This window comes from Chelonia mydas, chromosome 1 (assembly GCF_015237465.2).
Source record: "Chelonia mydas isolate rCheMyd1 chromosome 1, rCheMyd1.pri.v2, whole genome shotgun sequence".
Taxonomy (NCBI): Eukaryota; Metazoa; Chordata; order Testudines; family Cheloniidae; genus Chelonia; species Chelonia mydas.
Window position 1 is genome coordinate 115695682 of NC_057849.1, and position 25506 is coordinate 115721187.

General features: G+C 42.6%; 1 protein-coding gene across 2 annotated transcripts in view; it reads left to right on the forward strand.

Annotated features, from left to right (window-relative positions):
* Positions 1 to 887: 887 nt before the first annotated feature.
* Positions 888 to 25506, forward strand: part of RNF149 (ring finger protein 149) — a 30084-nt gene continuing 5465 nt past the window's right edge. The window contains exons 1-7 of one of the 2 annotated variants that reach the window (XM_043536857.1): positions 888 to 1599; positions 5329 to 5579; positions 8827 to 8895; positions 11919 to 12001; positions 15766 to 15862; positions 19359 to 19554; positions 23395 to 25246. In XM_043536857.1, the coding sequence (XP_043392792.1) occupies positions 1137 to 1599; positions 5329 to 5579; positions 8827 to 8895; positions 11919 to 12001; positions 15766 to 15862; positions 19359 to 19554; positions 23395 to 23453 (1218 nt within the window). In that variant the 5' untranslated portion in view covers positions 888 to 1136 and the 3' untranslated portion in view covers positions 23454 to 25246. Of the gene's footprint in view, positions 1600 to 5328; positions 5580 to 8826; positions 8896 to 11918; positions 12002 to 15765; positions 15863 to 19358; positions 19555 to 23394; positions 25247 to 25506 lie in introns of those variants that run through there. The other variant, XM_037898102.2, reaches the window with a different exon arrangement.

Sequence of the window (25506 nt, forward strand, 5' to 3'; positions counted from 1 at the left end):
TCATCCCTTTTAAATGTTTATTTGATCTCTCTTTACCTTCAATGATTTTGCTCTTCTCCTTGTCATGCTCTATTTTTGCCCATCCTCTCTATTTCTACCTGGCTTTTGACCCTCTGTTCACCCTCACTTCCTCTCATCCATTTCTCTCCTTCCCATCCTCCTCTGGGGATGACCCCTACAATGCAGGTGAGGAGTGTTTTGGAGGGTGGAGTGAGTGACTAGCTTGTGTGTCACCGACCAAACGTGGGCAAGCCCGCAGCCAGGCCTTCAATTAGTCACATCCTCTTGTTGGCACTGAAAAACAAACACAGACATCCAAGTGATCATCATCATCCTCTGGGTCTCCTTGGGTCTCTGCTGCCTTGGCCTTTCCAGCCCACGACCGACACCCTGGGCACCGTTGGCAGGGCTCTGAGCACTGGGAGGCGGGGAATGTCTTTTCTCCAGACCCTGCAAACGCCTCAGGGCAGGTGCCCGGCTTCACTTTGATCGTTTTCAGGGGGACCCCTTCCGCTGAGCACGTGCTTCCGCGTGGGCGGCCGGATCGGGGCCGCCCAACGCCCACGTGCCCGGGGCCTCACGCGCTCAGAACAGGGGCGCTGAGCAGGCAGCCTCCACTCTCCCCCAAGCCGGGAGACCCGGCGGCTCCTCGGGCACGCGTAGGGTCGCGAGCCGTTAAGGCTCCGCCCCCGCCCCGTGTTCTCAGGGCCAATGGTCGGGGGGGGAGGAGAGAGCGGGCCAGATTTCGGGGGTCAGGGGACATTAACTCGAGGATTCCTTTCCCCCGCTCGGCCCCTGCGCGCGCGCGCACAGGGCGGGTCTGTTGGCGGCCGCGGTTTCCGAAGGAGCCGCGCGCAGAGCCCCCCCCCGCCTAGCTCGCCGGCCGGCCCCGCCCACCGGCCACGCTGAGGGGGAGGAGCCGGCTAGGCCCGGCCTCCGCCTCCCATTAGCTGCGCTCCGGCCGCAACTCCCACGAGGGCGGGGAGGGCGCCCGTTACCTGCGCCGCGGGAGCGGCGGCGGCGGCGGCCTGGCTGGGGAAGTGGGCGGCGCCCCTCCGCCTCTCATTCGTCCCGCGGCCCGGCAGGAGACGTGAGACGCAGGCGGCCCGGGTCTCCCCGCTCGCCGCGGCCGTGCCATGCTGTGCCGTGCCCGCCTGACGCTGGTGGCGGCGGCGCTGCTGGCGCTGGGGGCCCCGCGCGGCGGCGGCGCCCGGCTCCTGGAGTGGTACACGGCGTGGGTGAGCACCGCCTACACCGAGCCGCTCAGCAACCGCACGGTGCGGGGCAGCGCCGAGAGCGGCCGCTACGGGGACAGCTCTCCCAAGGAGAGCGCGCAGGGCCTGGTGGGCATCCCCCGCGGCGCCTCCGCCCGCCGCATGGAGGGCTGCGCCTCGGACACCGACTACGATGTGCCCCTGCCGCCTGGGAGCCGCGGCCCGCCCGGCGGGGAGCCGCCGCCGCCCTGGATCGCGCTGGTGGCCCGCGGGGGCTGCACCTTCAAGGACAAAGTCACCAACGCGGCCCGGAAGCGGGCGGTGGCCGTGGTGATCTACAACGAGCCCCGCTTCGGCAACGCCACCGTCTCCATGTCTCACCTCGGTGAGTGGGGGGCGTTGGGTCCTGGGGGCTCGGCAGCGGGCGGGGCCGGGGGGGCTCGGAGGAAAAGGGGCCCAGTGGGGAGTGAGGTTTTTTTTTTGGGGGGGGGTGGAGAGGGGAGGCGAGTGTGTGTCTGGGTTCAACATTCCCCGGTGATGTGAGATGCTTTTTCGGGGGAAAGGGAAAAGAGGAACACCATGAAGCGCCCTTAAAAAGGACGTGTAGGGCTTGTTTCCTGTCACTACACATAATACTAAAGCGAGGGGTCTGTTTGGTAGAGGCACGAAGTTTTACACCAAGCCTTTAGGAAGGGACGCAGAAATTATCAAGCAGTGTTGCAGTGAAACCATTAAGCAACTGCCCCAGGTCTTACTACTGTGAGAGGCACCACAGAATCTGAGCACGTAATACCTCAAGTGAATATGTTGCTCTTTAACTACGGGCTGAACAAAATTGTACTGGATACCGCAGAGATGTAAAAATGGTCACTTAAGACAGGGAATTACCTATTGGATGAGTTTTTAGTGCAGGCTTTATTGTAGTACTTACCACTTCATCGTTAAAGTACACCTTATAATCCTCACACCTTTCTGAAGTAAGGTGAGAAAAGTGATGTATAGAGGGATCAAATTGACTTGTCTAAGCATGCCTGTCTATCTGTAGCTTACAGACAGTGTCTGTGACCCTGCCAAGGTAAGAGCTCAAGTGTTCTGGCTCCACACAGTCTGCTGAATTTTTTGTGTGTGAAAGCATTACCTGCTTGAGAACTTTATTTAAAAAAAAAAAAACCACACACACCTAATTTTTTTTTTAACTACCATCAAGTATGTTTAAAGGCATAGGAGGAGACCTTCAGGGCAGGATACAAGGAGTAAGAAATCAAAGCATAGTGGGGAAAAACCCTGTTGCAGATACCAGTGAACCTGCTGCTGTGTAATAATCTTACTAGTATCCTGGCAATCCTTCAAGAGGATTTTAAATACATTTTAGTAGTTTTTTAAAAACAAGAGGCAGTTTTTTTTTCTCCTAGTAAAATTAGCTGAAAAAGTCAACTTTGGAGTGCTGTTGCTTCAAAGTATATTTGAAACCCTGAAGGGAAATAAGTCCCTCTTGAAGTAATAAGTGAGTGGCACCATCCTGCAAATTGGAATCATGATTAACTAGTACTGTTAAGCTGCTTTGTAAGGCTATGTCTACACTAGCACTTTTGTCAGTAACTCTTTTCAGTCAGAGGTGTGAAAAAACTGACGGTATACTGGCAAAACTGCGTTTTTGCTGGTATAGCTTATTTCATCAGAAGAAGGGGGAGACAACAAACGAGGACATACCGAATATACTTTCCTGTTTAAGATTTGCATACATGTGGTTCTGAGCTATACACATCTAGGTTTAATGTACATCCGGAGTGGGATCTGAGCTACTTGTGGTACTTCCTTGGCTCTCTATTTAGTATTAAACTACACAGAATGTTAAAAAGTGCTTAGCAAAGGTTGATAAACCGTGCTGATAAATAACAAGATATTATAAAAAAGAGAATTTCATATGTTGGATTACAAATAAGTAAAAGTATTTAATTTTGGGTGAGTGGCTGTGCAGATGCAATGAGATTTTTTTTAAACTTGTTTCCAGCTTCTAGAGTTGAATAAATACATGTACGGTTAGTTGATTGTTAGATGTTTGTCTTCTGAAAAAAAAACCTCTTTTCTTGCCAGAATCTTTTCTTCTGTAGCATGTATGTAGAGAGTAAAAAGTGATCTAAATTTCCTTATGTAACGTTGATGATACTGCTCTCTATAGCTGGTAATGGTCTTTGGCTTGGTTTAAAGGTGGAAATTGTTTCTGATTCCCCCCCCCCCTTATTAACTAATTACTTGTTTTTTTATCCTTGTAATGCCTAGAGTGGTGGGTGTTCTGTGACCTAAAAAAAGGCCAACTGTGACATTAAGATCTAAATCTTCTGGAAGGAGAGTATTATTCCATTGGAAGTGGCTCAAGCTTTAAAAACTATAGATTTTTGATGAGGATATTTGTATCTTTGAAATGAATTCTCAGTTTTCAGTATTGCTTTATGTCCACTTTAGATTGTAGGTTCCTTGGGGCAGAGACATGTCTTGCTGGTTTGTAAAGCTCCATGTACAGAACTGGCAGTGTAATAATTTCTTAAGACGCATGAGTGTGCAGTCCTCTTAGGCTTGTGAGAGAACCCTCCTGCTACCAGCATTATCCTGTCCAAGGGTTGCTTTTAAAGGATTTAATAAATACTGGAGTCAGAAAATGTGGCCTTCTCTTGGTGGGTAATGGAGGGGTTTGTTGAATTGTTAGCCTGCATAGGGTATTTCAGTTGTGTTAAGCTAACACATTTGAAGCTACAGTATGTTGTAGTTTAGGAGGGAGCCTGGGTGATGTGACCAGCTAACACTGCTTCAAACACAAATAGCCTACGTTTTAATGGGGTTTTGCAATTGTGACGTTAATGCAACTGGAAAAAACATTTTTGCCCTTCAAAACATATCTTCATGGGGAGGGAATGGTCTTGAATAAGCAAACTGGAATGTATAAGGAAGCCCATTATGTTGATCCCAGCTTTAAAGCCTGAAGTCAATAGTTTCATGAGTAGGGTGGGTTGAAATAATTCTCTATGCCACCCCAGGGTATCAAGCTGGCTTCTTGTAGTTCCATTCCTCCTTGTCTCAGAACTGGGAGGAGAAAAGCAGGCTGGAAAATGTAATCCTTTGAGGAACCATAATAGTTTTAGCATATAGGGAAATAGGGGACAATACAAATGGCACTCTTGTCTCCTCCCAGGTCATCCAAAAGTTGCACCTGTGGGTCTCCAGAACGTTGTTAGCAAGTAAACCCCCTTTCTTTGTTAGGTGCAATTTACTTACTTTAGAAAGATGTTGAGACAGATACCTCTGACGAAGGTCTGAGAATACGCTGTTTTCGATAAACTGAAATAAACCTCTAGGGAAGGGGAAATTTTGGTTTTGTTTACAGTAAGTCCCATGCATGTCTTCTATTTGTCTGGCCTGCCACAGTGCTCTGATTTTTTTTTAAAAAAAGTACTTATAACTTCAAGTAACTCTCACATGAAGATAAAGCCTTTTCAAGTCGAGTTCCTAAGTATTTCCACAGCAAACTCTCTGACAGATACCATTTAAAAAGACTTGAAATTCCTGTTGGTCCCATCCCAGAGTAATACTTGGGATCTGGCTTGAGTACTTTAGGATCTGACTTGAAACTGTCTATTACATGTGACAAAATCATCAAGCTCTTTTGTTCTATCTTCAGCTACTACTTTAGAGTTATGAACTAACAAATGGATGCTCATGAATGCATTCTAGTACTTTAAATAGAGACTTCAAAGCCTGATAAATTGTACTGATCTTTTTATTTGCTAAATGAATCTTCAGATCAGCATCCCATTGTATTCCGTGGAATGAGGCATGCGAGGCCTCAATAGATATGTTTTATTTCAACTATGTCTGGTTCGTGTATAATTATGTCTGGTTCTTATATATTCCATTTGAGAATTTCACAATGTAAGCTGTTTTTAGTAATTAAACTTGCTTTGTCAAAGTAATTTTGCTTTGTTTTCAGAATTTTAAGCATTTTCCATTGATCTTGTCCACCTCTTATATGTTATCTGAATGCAATTCAATCCTTTAAAGTTAATAAACTGGAGTAAGTGTGCATTCTGTTGACTTTTTTTTCCCCCCTTTTCTCCAACAGGAACGGGCAATACAGTGGTAATTATGGTTGGATATCCAAAAGGGATAGAAATTTTGGAACCAGTACGCAGAGGGATTCCAGTAAAAATGACTATTGGTGTTGGCACAAGACATGTGCAAGAATATATCAGTGGACAGTCAGTTGTGTTTGTAGCCATCGCTTTTATCACCATGATGATTATATCACTAGCCTGGCTTATATTTTACTATATACAACGTTTTCTATATACTGGGTCACAATTTGGAAGCCAGGTAATTGCAGATGGTGATAATGATTTTAAAATAACCTTATTAAAAGTTTTTAAAGTTTGTTTTCTCTCCCCTGCACGTCTCCTGTAAAATTCTTTGTCTGGATCCGATACTAATTTTACTGAAATGTTGTTTAGCGCCATATTTTCTTGTCTGTCAGACCATGGATACTGCTTAGAATTAATACTTTTTTAAATGAATACACTTATAAGCAGCATGTTAATTGCCTATTTAGCTTTAATAACTAGATTTTTATCTGAAATATCTGCCTCCTACCAGATCAGTGTTTAATTTAGAATTGGGCAACAATTTTAGTGAAACTTGGTACAGAGCAATGTTTGACTAGTGCTCGCTGGGGTGAGATGTATTAATTCTCTTTTTTTCCTCCCAATTAAAACTGTAACTTTGGAAAAGGAGGAGGAGGAAGCAATTCCTTATCTTCAGCTAGAGAGCTCTGAGTAAAGTTTAATGGAGAGTGTCAATGGGCCAGCCACTAATGCTCTTAAATTAACCCAGTAGTATCCTATAAATCTAAAATGTTGTGTTGTAAAGCTTTACAAAAGCTGACCCTGAAGCTGGCATTGTAATTGTAGTTCAGCCCCAATCCTCTGGTGGGCCACAACCTGGAAATTGATTGCTGGGGGAATGCCCAGTGAGTTGCAGCAAATTTCCTGGGCCACTAGGACCCAGTAAGAGCTGGAGGTGTGGGGGGAGGGAGAGGATCAGTTCATTCCCCCTCAGTTGCTGGTGCAGATACTTCCTTTGCCTCTTTACAGTCCCTCTGCTTTTCAAGAGCAGTTCATCTGTGCTCACTGCTCCAGGGGGAGATTTGGCCCCAGGATGAGCACAGAGGGCTGTGCAGTCAATTTTACATCTCTTTAGGAACTGCTGTTCCAAACTTCTGGAGCTGATTACTAGGGAAAGAGTAGGTGCTCAGCAGCCCCATCGGTGTACCTCACTTTTTTATTTGATTTTTTTTTTTTGTTGTGAGACCCATGAAATGGATGGGAAATCAACTTGTGGGGGGAAAAAATCCAGTCTTTGGGATGAAGGGACAACTTCAGCCATTTTGTAGGCTGCAGGAAAAAAAAGGTTAATCATTAGTCTAGTGGACTGCATATGGGGATGAGATTCAGGAGCTACCCAGTTCAAAATCTGCCTTTGCTACTGACTTACATGGCCTGGAGGGGAGGCCATCAATCATTAACCTGCTTTCCCAGTCAGTAAAATGAATACAATACCTCATAGAGGTATTATAAAAAGCAGAGATTTTTGTACAATGCATTGAAAATTAAGCCTTATGTAAGGATTAGGTGTTAGCAATAAAAATTTTTCCTGGAACTTCATATTTCCAGTCCAAATTAAATCTGGTAGTGGTGGTGTGGGAAATACTTTCATATCAGTATGTGCAAATTGCTAATAGTTGACAAATCCTGTGCTTAATCTGTTTCATAAAGCTAGAACATAATAGTTGGATAGATTATGGAAAGATATTTTTAAACATATGTAATGAGGTGCTCCAAGGTGATGAATATATGCCTAAGAATGTGATCCTACAACTTTACTTATGGATTCAGAGTAGCAGCCGTGTTAGTCTGTATTCGCAAAAAGAAAAGGAGGACTTGTGGCACCTTAGAGACTAACAAATTTATTTGAGCATAAGCTTTCGTGAACTACAGCTCACTGCTTTCTTTTTACTTTACTTAGTCTTCAGTCATACAAGTTGTCCTATCCTCTCAAGTAGGACTACTTGTTTAAGGGTTATAGGATCAGGCTCTAAAACTGAGAAGAGACTATTACAGGCTGTCTTTTGGAAACCCTAATTTGATTGGTAGAGTTTAAAAAAAAAAAAAAAAAAAGAGAACCTTTGCAGTTGGAAGCACTTACTATTCAGTGGCAAAATCTGATAAAATTTATTAGAAAAAGTATATAAAAAGTTATATTGACTTCATTGTTTAAAATTAGTATTGTGCAAAAAGTAGATTGTGTAAATGGTGAATATTAAGTTCAATGGGTTTTTTTGGGGGGCGGGCGGGGGGGAAAGACACACGTGAAGTGGTGTTGGTATCTTATGCCCTGATGGTGGACTTGGGTCCATGTGGAACTCCACTGGATTTCTGAATAGGCGTGAAGCTTCACTTGCATGGATCCAAATACAGGATTTAGATCACCCTTAAGAATTTTTTACTTTAATGAACATTTAACTATACAGTGTCCTCTTAAATTGAAGTTCTCTCCGCATGCCATTCACGTTATAATAAAGGGCATATGTTTGCATTTGCAGTGGAAAAGAAAATTTGAGACCCAGACTGAGCAGAATAACATTTTTCTGTAATCTGTAATCCATATGGTAACACCCATTGTTTCATGTTCTCTGTGTATATAAATCTCCCCACTGTATTTTCCACTGAATGCATCCAATGAAGTGAGCTGTAGCTCATGAAAGCTTATTCTCAAATAAATTTGTTAGTCTCTAAGGTGCCACAAGTACTCCTTTTTGCGGATACAGACTAACACGGCTGCTACTCTGAAACCTGTCATCTGGAAAAAGTATCTTTATTTTAATCCTAGTTCTATATCAAGAGGGGCTATTTAAGGTGTGACTGCTCCTCCGTCCCCATGCCCTCCTCTTACATGTAGTTGTAACTTTGCAGGGAGTATGTAGCAGGTTAAATTGATTTGGAGAATTATGCAACTGATATGATTTCTTAAACATCTTCTCAGGTTAAATGAAATACATTCTCTGATGATCATTGTCTGTGGCAAGATAACAGGGAAGATGATCAGTATGCTGCAGATACCCTGCTGTCTCTTGACGTTCCTTTTTAACTACCCATTATGCACTACCAGTATATTTGCTCATTGGATTAACTGTGGTCCTGTTCTGTCTCCCCTTCTTCCTCTCTACACTGGTTGCCTATAAAGTGATGAATTGATTGTTTGTCCTTGTCCCCACATGTATCTGCACTCTGACAATACCCGGTTCTTATGCATCTCATCACTGTGTGTATTTGCTGTAGTGCCCCATACAGTGTGGAACTCACTCCTCCTTAATGTGCATTGGTGGGTGGAAGGCTTTATAAACCTACTACAGTGACAAAAGGTGGGAATTTCCTGAATGTATTTGAAGGCTTTGTAAACTATACAGAATACGCTAGTATTGAAAGTTTCTCATAATTTAGTTAAAAGTGAAAGAGTACCAAACTGAACTTGTGTAACATTATTTTAAACATTCTCTTACCACTTTAAGGGCCACAGAAAAGAAACCAAGAAAGTGATCAACCAGCTTCAGTTGCATACTGTGAAGCATGGAGACAAGGTAATTTAGTAACTTTAAATTGTTTTGTTTGCAAGCTGTCTTCATTGTATTTATGGTTTTAAAAATAAAAATGACTAACTCCTGTTGGGCTGTCTATAAATTAGTGCATGACTGTCTCCTTTTGTTTGTTGTTAACCTGTATTTCTCTGTCTAGAAGCATGAAGGCTGGTATTTAACATCTAACAAAGATATATTTACCAGCATAGGATCTTGGCTAGTGCCAGATATCAACATTACAGTTGAATTGTGCAATATTTCCCATGATCTGTTGATTACACAATTCCATATATTACAAATCTGTTAGTCTTGGTACTGTTTTTCTTTTTATGATTCTAGAATAGGAAGAAATACATACAAATTGTGATTAATCCTTTAAAGAATGTCTCATTCCCAAAGATTTTTACATATTTCTAATCATTACTTCATGGACAAAGAAATAGTTTATTTAAAATGTATATATTAACAAAGCTTGATAGGTCTTCATTTCTGGACTTTCTCTACATCCCATGTGGGCTTACTTTGTGAGGCTATAGGCAGATTTGCAAAGACCGGTTAAATTTAATATAACTTACTGGAGCAGGTGAACTTCTGTGAAATGAGTTATCTAGAAGTAGTATCTTACATTGTCTGGACAGATGTATATTTTGTTTTTCTTTGATCCAGTCATCACAGTCACAACAGTTTCCCTTCTGTTCTTTATTGTTAAGGCTGATTCCCCACTCTGGCACTTCAAGTGCAGAAGGTGGGGGCCCGCAAGGATTTTTAAAAATTAATACTTGCTGCTCCAGGCTTTTATTAAACTCCCAAGGTTACAGCTTTTTTCTGATCTTGGCTTGGTAAATGCTGCCACCATCCAAATGCAAAACCCCTTTTTGGAACCTAGGAAGGCGCACTTAGGACTTCCTTCCTGTGAGGTACCCTCAAGCCCTTTCACCCACTCTTCCGGGGAAGAGCTGAGAGAGAAAACAAAGAAAATTAGCTGTTGCTATCAGCTAATTAAACATATGCACAAACCTCTTAAAATCCAATCCTGTTACTTTTTTTTTTAAAAAAAGAAGTTTTATTAAAAACAAAAAAAGAAAATACATCTGGAACTTAGGCTTTTGCTAGATTTTAAAAGAGCAATTGCAAAAATTAAGCACCCAAACTAGCTTTCTTGGGGTTCAGATTAAAGGTTGCAAGCAAACAAAAGCATCTGGGGTTAGCACAGAGGAGTTCACTAGCCATAAGAAGTAAACAGAAATAAAGCTAATCACGTCTTTCTAAACATTTCTGATCTACTTACACATTTGGGGGTTCCAAATAAGTAGCTCTAGGTATGATCTGATGATCATGCCTGGGTTAAAGCTTCTCATAGGGTAACTGCTCCCTGTTCCACTCTTTCCTGGAGAACCACAACAGAGAGAGAGGGGAAGTTTTTTCCCCATTTTAAAAATTTCTAGCCTTCCCATTGGCTCTTTTGGTCAGGTGCCCACTCCCTTTCCTTTACCTGGGGGACTTTATTAACCCTTTACAGATAAAGCAAGCAGAGAACAGCCACCAAGAGGGACTTCACAGCCAACTAGTTGGCTGGGTGCCCACAAAAGGGAGCTCTTTCTCTCTCCTGCCCCCCCCTTCATCCATCACAATTGTAACAAATAATGTAGGACTTTTTGTGTTTAAAGTAGTATAGCAACATTCAAAGTTGAAGCACTTTAAAAACACGTCAGCCTTAAGAAGCATGTTTACAGTTGTGTGGATCTTTTCTGAGCAGTTTGGAGGATTATTGTGAAATGGACACTTACGTAGCACATAATCAAATATGCCATGGTTGGCATCTGCCCCTGCGTTCAGTGAAAAATATCTGCAGTAATAAATGTATTTTATCAATTTAACTTTAAATGTACAGACTAGCAACTAATACAGAAATGTTACAAGTAACTTTTTATTTAAAATGACTGTTACATACAGTGTGTAAAATAGAAATTATGGGCCTGATCCTCCAATCTTACTCACATTACCAACTCTTGTAAGCATTTGCAGTAATGGACACCCATACTTTTTAGTAACCTGCAGATATGAAAGACTTGCATTGTATTTTTATGCTAGGACCCAATTTGGATATCCTTCATATTTGTTTTTGTATACAACTCAGTTAAAACTGATTACATGGTATACAAAATATCTTCATACTTAAGTTTTCCTTCACATTTTATATTGCAACTGTAACTCCAAAAGGGGCAAAACATGGAGGACTCTCCCAAAAAGTGTTAATGGCATGAGTAATTGCACACTGTACTCTGACTACAGTGCGGTGGTTCTCAATCTGCAGCCCAGTCAGCACACAACTATGTCCATGTGATATCTTCAGGCCCATGAGCATTCAGTATACTCTTTTCTTAGGATTGAATGAGCGAGAGGTTAGAGAGAGAGGTTTTAAGAATCTTGTTAAGCTGCTTCATTTGGAGTATGAGGGCGGATTCTTTCCTCTCCAGTCCTTCTTAGATTTCCTGTGCAAGCCTGTTTACCAGGGCACTGTGGGAGGAGAAGGCTGAAGAAGCAGGATGAGGTACCATTCAACCCTATAAGAGTATGTTGAATGCTCATTAGCTCTTGAGACTGTAGATTGGGAGTTAAATGAGTTTCTGTTGCTATATCTTTCATACTTACCATGTGAAATTTCATACATCTGGAGATGGTTACCTTTATTATAATTTTTAGCTTACTAAAATGCTTGATTGCACCCCATTAAAAACACCAGTGTTCAGAGAAGTAAGTCACCCAAAAAGTGCTTAGATTGACATGTGATATGTCTAGGTTTAGCCACGATCAGTTACTTTGATTATATCAAACCACCTTTTGGTAGAGTATTTCTCCACCTTTTGGTAGAGTATTTCTAATTGAATTAAATAAGAACTGCTTCTTATTTATGGCATTTTAAAGCTTTCTGTTCAAATGATTATACTGTATGACTCAATGCTTGTTATATTCATGATCTTTTTAATGTCCTGGTCCACCTGTACATTTAAATGTGTTTTCTGTAGGGTTTAGATGTTGATGCAGAAAATTGTGCTGTGTGCATTGAAAACTACAAACCGAAAGATATTGTCCGAATTCTGCCATGCAAGTAAGTTTGATTGCCTTTTAAAATCTATTTTTACCATACTTTCCATAAGAAATATTTAATTAGGTTCCTAGAAACCTAAGCCATTTCTGGAGTTTTGGGGTCATGAAGCTATACAATGCACTGAAGTTGTGCTATCTGTTCGTCCAGTAACATGTGCAGGGCATGAGGAGATGGTATTTCATAAATGTGGTGGGGAGTTCAGCCTCTCAAAAGTTATAAACTTGTTAATTAAAATATTACCTTATGTATGAAGTATATATGTGACTATTTCTAGTTCTGTGGGAACATTTTTTGTTGTGAGAAACATTTCTCTTTAGTTAAAGAAAATTAGATGTATAATTAGAAATATGACAGACATGATCTTTGAAAAATTCTCAGTGAAAAAGAGAATTTTTAACTAACGTTTCCACTTCTTTTTGGGTTTTAGCATGTTTGAAATATAAAAACATTGATTCCTTATTTGTATTAATGTTTTGATCAGTCCTGAAATGGTCATTTCTCTAAAAATGTCTGTAATCAGATGTCTTGGTTATTTGACCATGAAGAGCAATTAGCCCTTGACTGGTAAAGTATTGTACTTTAATAAGAACAGTTAAAGATGAGATCTAAACTTTGTGCGTAGTTGTTGCTATGTATTACCAAATATTTGAGTAGTTCGAGTGCTTGTTCATGTCCATTCCAATCAGGTGTGTGCATGCACTCCAGCCAGAAGATTTTTTTCCTTAGCAGTGTCCATAGAGTTGGCCTGGGCGCTCCTTGGAGTTGCGCCTTCATGGTTCCCCGTATAGCGCCCTGCTAACCTCTCACCCCTTCAGTTCCTTCTTACTGGCGGTGACCGCTAGCTGGAATATTGCTTGCTCTTGCTTGCAAGCGCTTTGGCAGTGTCCTCTTTAGTTGTACAATAGTGTAAAAAGGGAGTTAGAAATAGTTATTTCTTGTAGTAGTAGTAGACTTTTTTGGGGGGGGAGGTTCCCCCCAATAAAGTCTTCCCCAACTCTGGGGGTATACCCAGGCCCCCGGGGTTCAAACTTTGTGAGGACTGTGGCAAGTTTATGCCCAAAAGTGACCCACACTCTTGTTGTCTACGGTGCCTCGGGGAGAGCCACCAAAAGGACAAGTGCAGGATCTGCAAGGGTTTTCGACCTAGGACCCTTAAAGACCAGGAGCAGAGACTTAAGATCCTGCTGATGGAAGCAGCACTCTGGCCACATTCCAACCCCGGGTCCGCAGAACCTGCGCCAAGTACTTCGTCGGTCCGCAGTGCTCTGGCACCAACGGTGCGTGAGCCAGTGCCAAACAATGACCCTAAAGCCTCGCAGCATGGCCATGACTCTGCCCATAAACAGCCATCTTTGGTGCAACACCGCTCTGTCTCCGGTGCCACAAAAGAAGAGAAGGCCAGAGAGGGGTTGGTCTCCCCCTCTAAAGTCCAAGGGACCTGTGGCATCGACGAGCACTTTGAGCCAGGCTACCTTGTCCCTCCAGCCCTTTAAGGTTTCACTGACTCCTACCGCGGCTGGGGTTTACATGAGTCCAAACCCCCCACGGTTCCCGGACCGTCAAAGTGACCACCTCCAGCTTCCCTCTATGCCAGAAGCATTTGAGGTGGCTCAGGACCTTATGTGCCTCATGGTGCTGTCCCGTCTCTGGCGGGCCAGGCACTGCAGACTTGAATACCGCATGAGCACAGAGCACTCCAGCAGTTCTTGACAGTTGTTGACATCCTTGCATCCTCTGGTCCCTCGCAGATCGCCTTGCCTTTATTAAAGACGATAGTTGAGACTACCAAAATCCCATGACAGACCTCTGCTTTTCTGGCCCCTACGGCCAAGAGAAATGAAAGGCAGTACTTTGTCCCTTCTAAGGGATATGAACATTTATATATCTACCCACCCCCCCCAACTCACTGGTGGTTCATGCGGCCAATCAGCAGGAGTGCCAGAGCTTCCAGGGCCCCTCCCCTAAAAATAGGGAGGCAAAAAGACTCAACCTTTTCGGCAGGAAGGCCTATTCTATACTACAGTTCCATATCGTAAACCAACAGGCCATCGTGAGTGGATACACGCAAACCTGCGCTGTGATGGCCAAGTTAGTGGAGCTTCTGCCGCAGGACTCTCGCGCTGAGTTCTCTGCATTAGTGGAGGGGGGAAGGCTGGTCTCCGGAGCGTCCCTACAAGTGGCATTGTACGTGAGGCTGCATCTGTCTGGTCAGAGGAGAACCATCAGTCGCTGACACTCGCTTCTGTGCCATTTATACTGGACTACCTTCTCCATCTTAAGCAACAGGCTCTGTCTGTTGTCAAGAAGGGTCCACTTGGCTGCCATCTCTGCCTTCCATGCGGGCGCAGACAGCCACTCAGTCTTCGCGAACCCTATGGTCAGCAGTTTCCTTAAAGGTCTCGATAGACTCTACCTGCAAACACAACAGCCCAGCCTATCCCATCTTGGGACCTTAATCTGGTCCTTTACAGACTTACGGGTCCACCATTTGAGCCACTGGTGACGTGTTCCTTGCTTTACCTCTCATACAAGGTCGCATTTCTAGTGGCGATAACCTCAGCTAGGAGAGTGTCGGAGCTCAGGGTCCTTACATCAGAGCCCCCTTACACAGTGTTCCATAAGGACAAGGTTCAGCTCAGGTCTCACTGGGCTTTTCTCCCTAAGGTTGTCTCCCAGTTTCACATCAACCAGAACATCTTCCTCCCAGTGTTCTATCCTAAGCCGCATTCCTTCACTCATTGGATGTCCACAGAGCACTGGCCTTCTACATAGAGAAAACGAAGCCATTCCAAAAGTCCGTCTAGTTATTCGTAGCGGTGGCAGACAGGATGAAAGTCCTCCCCGTCTCATCACAGCGCATCTCATCATGGATCACGTCATGCATTTGGGAGTGTTGCGACTTGGCGAAGGTGCCCGCTCCGCCGATCACCGCACACTCCACCAGAGTTCAGGCCTCCTCAGCAGCATTCCTGGCACAGGTCGCCACACAGGAAATCTGCAGACCAGCAACGTGGTCCTCAATACGCACTATGCGATCACACAATAGGCCAGAGATGATGCAGTCTTCGGATGAGCCATGCTCCAATCAGTAGATGACTCCAACCCCACCTCCTGAACTTTGGCTTGTGGGTCACCTAATTGGAATGGACACGAACAAGCACTGTGTAACTGTTTCTTTTCTTCTTCTCGTAACTGTTGTTCTTTGAGATGTTGCTCATGTCCATTCCAGTACTCACCCTCCTACCCTTCTGTCAGAGCAGCTGGTGAGAAGGAACTGAAGGGGTTGGGGGTTGGCAGGGTGCTATATTGAAGGTGCGACTCCAGGGGGCACCCAGGCAGACCCTATAGACGCTGCTAAGGGAAAAATCTTTTGGCTGTTGGAATGCACACACCTGATTGGAATGGACGTGAACAACAGTTACGAGAAGGTGAGTAACCGTTTTTTCTGTATTGTCTGTCTAGTACTGTTTTTTTTATAGTAACCTTTAAATCTGACATTACTTTCTCCTTTTTAATCACTTAGGAGTCTGGACTGATTCTTTAAAGAAAAGCACTACCAATATATTCTGTCAGTATACTTGTCCATTGCCTTCCAACTTTGACAGATAGGTTAATATATTGAATGACTACTAAGATTAAAAAGGTTCACCCATGAACGTATCTAATAACCTCAAGATGGATATACTAGAAAATTAATAGGCTTTCTGAAAGAATAAATCATAGTTTAAAAAAATTAAAACCAAATGTATTTTGTTTTTTGTCAGGCATATCTTTCATAGGACCTGCATTGACCCCTGGCTGTTGGACCACAGAACTTGTCCAATGTGCAAACTAGATGTCATCAAAGCTCTGGGATACTGGGTGAGTTACATATTTATCGAGTTAAAACTGCACTGCAGACGTTCAAAACAGGAAGCAAGACTGCACATCAACCTGTTTAAAAATTCAGAGCAGTTGTTTCTCCAGGTTCTTTCATGTGTGTATATATAGATATCACGGTGATGGCTGTGGTACAAGAACCCAAACAAGAGTAATCTGTAATGATTTATAATACTCATCCTTAATATTACACTTGACAAAGTGCTAATTAACTATCTTGTAATACCTTTCTGAGGTAGGAAAAGTTTCTTTCTTTGAGTGTTTGTATATGTCCTTTACGTTGGGGGGCGGGGGCACCAGTGCCGGAGAGTTTTCCCTGGAGGTACCCACAAGGATAGCCCTGTCTACACCTGAGCGCTGTGAGGGTATAAAGGGTGGAGCCACCCCTACCCTTCAGTTCCTTCTTACTGTCAGTGTTTTGTGTGCCCTGTGAACAAAAAATCTTCAGTGCTTTGTTTTGATCTAATGGTACTTTTTTTCTTTTTTTATCCCATGATGTTTGATTTTCCATTTTATTTCTTAATTTATTTTATTTCAAATTTAGTTCTTAGCTGCACTGCAGTGTTATGCTGTCAAAGCGGTAATGCCTCCTGAAAAGTTGACAGGACACATGACCAGAGCATATTTGATCTCTGCAGCCTTTGTATCACATGCTGATTACCAACATTTATAGGGTGGCAACATGGCCTTAGCTTCTTACATTCCCCAAGCATTGTGCACTATCAGCTGCTTCAAGGGAGGATGCAAATGTGGGAAAAGTGGTCATATAGTTCCCCCTTCTGATGAGACTGAGCCCCACTGCCTGGGATAACAGGTTCGGAGTTACCTACAGTGTAATGGACATATCCAAGCACTTACGGTTCAAAAAAAGTAATTATTTTTCTTCATTTTGAGATGTTGCATTTGTCCATTACACGGCCCACCACCTCCTTCCCCAGTACATCGGAGTCTGCAATCAGCTTCCATTGTGAAGGAACTGAAGGTGGCAGGGTGGCTTCACTCTTGTAGCCTTACTTCAGATCATAAGGAGTTTTGATGTGGGCAGTGCCACCCCATAGGTACTTCTAGGGAAAACTCAGACATGGGTGCATGGGACGCCAGACACCAGCAGTGTAACAGACATATGCAACACATCTTGAACAACAGTTACCGAAAGGTAAGTAACTGCTTTTATCCCCATTTTACAGAGGGGGGAGGAAACTGAGGAAGAGAAGTGAAGTGACTTGCCTACAGCTGCACAGTTGTAGAAACCAGTTTCATGCTTCAGCTTACAGGTACCTCAAGGGCCGTTTTGGCTTTTTGAGTCCTTGAAACTTTTCAGGCAGCCGGACAAATTAGTTAACTGTGTCTGTATGCTCCCAGATATGCTGAGTAAGCATTTGGTCTCTATAACTGAATCAGTGTTCACTAAAACCTTCCTGAACAACTTTAGCAGTAGTTGGCTTAACTAGTAGAAATGATGGGCTTTCATTTCTTTCCGACAGTGCCAGCAAAGAGAGATGAAGATACATGTGGTATCCTCTAGAGATCTCAGTACATAGGGGCACTTACCATCAGAATAAAGTGGTGTGTTTTAGAATGGTGTCTGGGATCTTCTTTTCATAAAGTGCCTGCATTTTTTTGACTAGCTTTTCTTATAAACAAAAGAATACTGTTTGAAATGGTTGGAGACTTCACAATATACTTATATAAGGCCTGTGACTTCATCTGATGCACTACTTATGTCTTGTCAGAGTTCTAAGAAAAGCAGTAGAACCCTAGATCTGCTTGTCTACATGATTTTCATTATGCAAAATGAGGCAATGGTTGTACTATATGGCCTAAAGATTCTATCGTTGCGGAGACTGGTCTGGAAGCTACATTAAGAATTAAACTAGGTTATTAGAGTCTTGTTTTTATATCATCCATATAGTTGAAGCCCATAATTCTACTTAATGATAGAAATTAGCAAAAAAATAATGGGTTTTTGTGATTATTAGCGTATCTGAGTTCAGATTTTTGGGATGGACGTTGATACTCTACCCATGACCAGCCCAACATATAATTTCTCTCCTATTGATCAGACATGTCTCTTCTTTGCTTGACAAAGGTGAATGTAGGAAACGCGTCAGTTGCAAACCCCGGTTCATTAAGGTATTCATAATGGATAGCTAGTTACACATCACAAGTTCAAACCCCACTCAAGTTGATAATATGGAAAGTTACAATCTGACTCTAAATGGTTGCCTATGTGGTGATTAGTCCATTTTAAGTAGATGAGCATTCTCATTACAGAAATCACCATTTCAATGTGTTGTATCTTCTGCAGAGATTGAATTAACTAGGGAGAACTGAACTTTTCATAAATCTAAAAACTTGATACTTCTAGAATAGCTTGGAGGAACTTTAACTTCCATTGCCTGTTGTTGTTGTGTGCCTGTTTTGTAAATGAAGGACTTTGGTCCCCAAGGTGGCTGTTCCAGCCCTAAATTCACTTGATAAAAAGGAACCCCAATTGACAAGTTAAAAACTTTCTGATGTAGTAGAGTCTTGCTAACTTACACTATTGACTGAGTCACCCATTGTGAATTATTGGTTTTGGAAACTAGCAGTGCACAAATATTGGGGGGGACCCAAACAACTCACAATGTGTTTTGTTCACTTACATTGAAAAATGTAGCTTTAGTTTTTAATTTGATACTTGGAAAGTTAGGAAATACCAGAATTAAGGGGACTCGTGCAACCTTATTTCACCTCCCCCTTGTGTGTGTATTATGTTCCTGAAAAATGTGACTTTAAGCAAAACAGTGGTAAACGAATCCAATTTCCCCATAAGAATTTAATGTAAACGGGGGGGGGTTAGGTTCCAGGGAAATTTTTTTCACCAGGCAAGACTATATTTGTGTATATACATGCACACAGTATAATTTTTTTAACAAACAATTTAATACTGTACACAGCAGTGATGATTGTGAAGCTTGGTTGAGGTGGTGAAGTCAGAGGGTGGGACTTCCCCCATCTTATTCTGAAGTAAGTGCCCCTATGTATTGAGATCTCTAGAGGAGTGGTACAGAGAGAGAGAGATGAGCATTGCCCCTTTAAGTGTGCTGACCCCACTCTAAGTACATTGCCTTTTTAAGTAGATCAGCAAGTTGAGACAGCAGCTGCTACCAGCAAGCTCCCTCCGTCCTGAGCCCTGTTTTGTCCCCCTTGCTCTATGGAGATGGGGTAAGTGGGGGGCTGAGGGAGGGGGATACCCTGAGCATTGTGTAACTTTAGAGGAGCATGTTATCTAATAGATCAGCAACAAAACAACGTTAACCGGGACAACTTTAAGTGAGGAGTTACTGTATTAGGAAGGGCAAATAGCTTTCCTTCAATGAATTCAATATGTAAAGGTTAATCAAAGAGGTTTTTTTTTGCTTTTGTAGAGTCCTTACAAACTTGTTTTTCTGATGTCTAAATAATTGTTTACTGAATATTTTGTCTACTTCTGAAGGGTGACCCTGAAGAGGCACTTGAAGTTCCAATACCTGAATCAATAAGTGGCAGTGTATCAGTAGGAAGTTTGAGTATTGCTTTACAAGAAGATGATAGAAATGAAGTAAGCGATTTGTCAGCCTCCTCAACTAATGAATCTGTGCTACAGTGTAACAGTTTAAAAGAGGATGCAGGTGAAACCACAGCATTGCTTGGTAAGTATAATGTAATATGTTTAAAATCAATGTGTAATCTATATAATAAAATTCAGGATTGTCACTCTAAAACCTAGATTGTCTGAATGAGTGTGAAGCAATGGAAGCAATTACAAGCATGGTTGAAGCTCTTTTTGTTTAGAATATCACCAGATTCAGTATCAGTGGATTTTGCGGTTTAACATCCAATATTTAAGTTCTCAGCCATTTTTCCTGTACAAATTACACCCATGTGACAGCATGGGCTTTCAGTTAGTCGAAGATGTATCTGCCATGCCAAGAGTCCTAGACCATTGTGATATCGTTATCCCTCAACCAGTCACCACTCTCTCTACAGCTAATTTGTACACAACAATTTATTGGTTGTATGAGGGAGGCTGCATAGATAGGGGATTACTTGGCCCAATGGTTAAGGTTTAACCCATACACAGATCAAAACAACTTTCCCAGCATAACACCCTTATTCACCCACCTTCACTCATACTTCCCATAAAACCAGGTCTTCACTAATCATTTGGATAATCCTTTAATTTTATTAATTGGAACTTTAGAATGAAAACTCTTCGTTCTTGAGTTTACTTCAGAACTCGCAATACTGTGGTGTTGAGGTGATGGTTTTAGTGAGTAGTACCATTTTCTGCCACCTGGAAGATTGGGAATCAAATTACTTCAGGCTGAAATCATGCCAGACTTGGAAAATTGAATTTAAAGAATGATCGACCTCCCCCTTGCTCAGCTGCCAGGCGGAGATGTGGCCAGGAAGCTCTGTGTGCTGCCTCCGCCCAGAGCGCTGGCTTCGCAGCTCCCATTGGCCAGGAGCTGGGGAGGCAGTGCACAGCACTGCCTGGCCCTGCCTCTTCCTAGTAGTTGGGTGAGGGGGGGATGTCGCCACTTCCGGGGAGCCCCCCCATGTAAGTGCCACCCAGAGCCCACCTCACCCCATTCTGTGCCCCTGCTCACTCCCACACCCAAACTCTGCTGCTGCTTGGGGAAGGAGGTGTGGAGCCAGGTAGGGAGCCTGCTGATGGCACCAAACCTAACACACACACCCCCACCTCAGCCCCCTGGGGCCACTCCCACAGCACCATTGGTGGTCCCGGGCTGCCCACATGCCCCTCCCCGCCCCTCTCCTCTCCCCCCGCACTGTTGATAGAAGAGGGCTGACTGTCTGCTAGGAAACAAAGTTGTTTTTGTTTTGTTGTATCAGTTCTGAAGACAGCCACTGTTAGCAGTGCCAGATCCCATGCATTAGACTTAGCTAATCCATCAGATTCTGACAGTCTCTTCTAATCTGACTTTGAAACATAAATTGGTTCCAGATTTTACTTAGAAGTCCAGTGTTTTCCAGCGGAGCATTAAATGGAATCTCTGTCCAACTCAAACTCCTTTAATGGGTTCCATACCAGACTCAATAGAAGGGAAGGCTTTTCATCCAGAGAACAGGTTTCTAAAAATAGTGCAAGTGGCTTTGCAAATTTGAATTTGCCAATCCCGGAAGGTGATTGTCATCCCGAGTCTCATGGGCAGACTACCACTTATGTAACTCCCTTTGATTCTCCCAGAATGAGGCTGATGCAACATTGGAAGTCTCAGGTCTACACATCCAGAAAGTGGTGGAAAAAGGTTTGTCAGGACAGGGCTAAAATGATATTGATTGATTGCCCTAGCTCAGCTGAGACAGCAAGGGAACGTAGACCTGCTTCAGCTCTCAGATTGTACATGTCTTCCTGTGTCCTCAGATCTCTTGTCACAGCAACAAGGCAGTATCCTTCATCCAGGTCTTCAGTTTCTTCATTTGACCGCCTGGGCTATCAGACTTTGACTAGTCTTGAGCAGTTTCATTCCTCATTGATGCAGAGCATACTGCTTAATTTTAGAAAACTGTGTATTAGAAAGTGTTACTGAAAATGGGCTAGATTTCTTGCTTGGATGTGAGGAAAATCTGATTCTCCAGAGGCAGCTTCCATACCCTATATTCTGGAATATGTACTGTACTTAAATCTGAGTAGTTGTCTATTTCAGCTTACGTTCTGGTCAGTAGTAGATCACCAATTGTACATAATTCTGCTAAAAGATTCAAGAAGGGGTTACCTAATGTGTCGTTCCATCTTGAGATCTTAATCTGGCTTTATCTATGCTTATGAGGTCACCTTTGAATTTCTTGAGGGAATGTTTTTATTTATCAAAGTGGTCTTCATTACTGCTGTAACTGCCGGAAGGGTCAGTGCATTGGGTGCCCTGCTGGCTGCCCTGCCACTTAAGATTTTTTAGAGAAGGTGGTTCTTGGATCTGATCCCCAGGTTTTTACCAAAAATAGTGTCTGAGTTTCATATGTCAGACAATTGATTTACTTTTGTCTTCCCTTCTCCAGCTTATGCTAATAAAGGGGGAATCTCCATTATATATTTTAAATGCCAGAAGAGGTCTTGCATATTATTTGGATAGAATGAAGAGTTTTAGGAAGTTTGGTTTTTTTAATAATCATGGGTCATAGTACATCTGCTCAGACTATTTCCAGCTGGGTTATACAGTACATCCTTCAGTGTTAGAGACCAACAGAAATTCCTGTGCCTTGTGTGGTATGCTCTTATTTGTCTAGAGCTGTAGCAGCATCTTTGGCTTGTCTTCAGCAGGTTCCTATTAGGGAAATTTGCAAGGCTGCTAACCTAAAAGTAAGTGCGCACACTCACTAAACATTGTGCTCTAGATCTAGCTTCTAGAGTGCATGCTATATTTGGCAGAGCAGTTTACAATCATTAGGGCTCTGTGCTTCTGTGACTTCCTTCAACCTCAGTTGACTTCTGCGGTGGCCAGTGTAGCTGATCCCAGGGCTGCCCAAGCAGCTGGCCCTGGGGACAGCCATAGCAGCTGCCGCTGGAGCAGCTCTGCAGCCAGCCACTTTGGCGTGCCCACAGCCAGCCACACCAGGCGCTGCTGCAGCTGGCCCCAGGGACTGCCTAAGCAGTGGCCGGTGCAGCTGGCCCTGGGGACCACCTGAGCAGCCACAGGTTGACGGTCCCAGCAGTGGTCCCAGGGTGGCCTTCCATAAGTATTCTTCAAGATGTTACAGATGTCCATTCCATAACCTGCCCTTCTACATCAGAGTTCTTTGGAAACAAGGAACTGAAGGGGCTGGGCACTCTATACTGGTGCTACAGGCACACTGCCCGACGGGTACCACTGAGGGAAAAATTTCCAGCAACTGTGCTTGGGGCATGCACACCCTAGAGTGGAATGGACATGTGCAACACATCTAGAAGAATAACAGTTACAGAAGGCGGGGGGGGGGGGGACAAGGAGTACTTGTGGCACCATAGACACTAACACATTTATTTGGGCATAAGGTTAGTAACTGTTTTTTTGTTTTTGTTTTTCCCCTTGCACACTTCCCCTGTCTCAGTCCTGTTATGGTCTCTCTGAGTTACTGGTGGAAGGAACTGAGGTGGTAGAAGGTGTAGTGCCCCCCTCCCCTCGTATTTTGCCACACAATCAGAATGTTCAAAAACTCTTAAGGAGAGGTGAGAGGAGGGGTGCATGTGCACTCTGAATTGGCACTGCTTGAAGGTTCTACCATTAGGTGCCACCAGGTGGCACAACATCCATAAGTGCGACTATGCAGTCATCTCCAAGAATTCTGGTTCTAAGTAACCTTCATTTCCTGTGCACTATTTTGCTTTGCCGTTGAAATCAAAGGGAATTTTGCATGACTGACTGTAGAACTTGTCTCCAAATTGTTTCTTTATGGGATAGCGTCAGTAAATATAATAGCTTACCACGTTAATATTTAAATAACCAGTTTTAACAAATTATGATTTACATTTTATAACTCCCAATTTTTAGACCTGGATGGCAGTGATAGTCGGCATGGAGAACATCTGTCTAATGGAAATTCCCACTGAAAACTTCATGGAAGACTCTCTGATTAGACTGCTTAACGAACTTCTTATTTAATTAGTATGAACTTTTGCCTAGTTGATGGGAAAAATAACAATGTAATTTATTTTATCTTGAGAACTTTTCTAGTTCATATTCCAAAAGGGCTAATAACTAAGAATTTTGTATAAAGAGGATTTTTTAAAACTAGTCTGTCTGATCCTATGAAAGATGCAATACCTCTGATACAAGAATTATTACAATGTCAGTGTGTTCCAGAGGGCTGTAACAAAGATGTAGACTAGGATGAGAGAACAGAATATAAAAAGTTTAATGGATAAATGTTGGTTACACTGTGTTTACGTTTAGCATGTACATAAAGCTGAAAGCATTTACAACACTACATTTTATTAAACCGTACTTGAAAAAAAATTACATTTTGCTGTAACTGGAGCTGGATGTTTAAGAAGCATGCAAAATAGATTTGTGAAAATATCAAATTTCTTTGATATTACATGGCATCTTCCACTCCTCCCACCACTGGATGAAAAATAATTTATCGCAACTTTCTTAATATCGTTGGTTCTTAGTGTTTTCCAACTCAGAGCTGAGTACTTAAATTTTTCCAGCTTGTTAACTTCTAGCAGTAACAGTTGACTTCAGTGTCTTTGCTGGATAGTCTTAACATGTTGAGCGTGTTGACTTATCTAGCATTCATGTCAGTTACCTCCCTCTCAATCTTTAACTCAGTAAAACAGAGTAGAAAAGGGCTATTATGGCTAGGGAATTTATTTCTGTTTTAGACTTCCCTGTTTTCCCTCTTGTCCCCATTTCCATGTACACAAGTTGGGATCCCTCCTTAAGATCTTTTTATGAAGCTAGGGATCTTTGCTTTTGTCCCATAAACTAGGAAATTCCTTTTGGCTATTTTCCATTATGACTTTGGGGTTGTCATTAGTGTTTTTCCTTTGCTAGATTAGCAGTATTGTGCCTTATAGTTGTGGGTGTTTTGTTTTGTTTTTTTAAAAGCACTTATTACTAAACCCAAAACATCAAAGATGAAATATCAACCCCTTCTTTTTGACATCCTGTTCGGATAGTTACATACAATAGATAGTATAAAGAAATGCTAAATTGTTTTGTAAAGAACGACGTATGTTTACAATACTGTATACATTTTAATAGTGTTGAATTCTTAGGCTTTTAGTATTGTCATGTTACAAATGAATGTATATGGTACATTCCTCAGACTTTTTGTAAAGTTGCTTAAAACAGTGTCTTTTGTCAGGCATTTGTTCAAGTGCACTTTGTTTCTAAAACAATGTGTATTTGGAATGTTTTTAAGAAAATGAAAATATGCAATCCTTTTCTAATTTGTATTGTGCTTCAGTTGGAGCAGTAATTTTATTTTAGAATGAATGTTCCAGAAATGAAGGGGTTTTCAACTGAGGGGAAAAAATGAGCATTTACTTTACCAAACAGTTCATAATCAAATATTTGTTTTTCCAAAATGTTCTCAGTAGTGATAACTTAAGATCTGCCTCCTTCTCCCCCCCGCCCAGTAGGAGTGCCCCCTGGTTAGATTTCATGGAATAATTGTCAGGGCATAGTTCTCTCATTTCACCAGCAGGTGCAACTTTTGTGATGCCTCTATCTGATGAGAAGCACATGGGGAAGTGGAATATTTAATAACTAACATCCCCATCTCCAAACAATTTTGATGCATAGGAACCAGTATGCCTCCAAAGCAAGCTCATCTTTACTTCCAGGACTGCCTTTTTAATTTACTCTTTAATATAGCAACTGAGCCTTCTCCCTCTTCCTTAACACAAAGTTGAACATTCTTAGTGGATAAATGTCAAGAGGGTCATAACTCCAGCTCATCAGTCAGGAGCCTGTAGGAAGTTATCAGACACATTGGGAGTCTCCAGATGATGATGCAGATACCTGCAAGACATGGAATCCACATTGAAGGGAGCATTGTGGTGAGTAGTACAACTTCTATGTAAGAGTAAGGCCCTACTTGAATTGTGGGATTATTGTCCAATAATTGCGGCTGAGTGGTGGACAAGAAGTAGG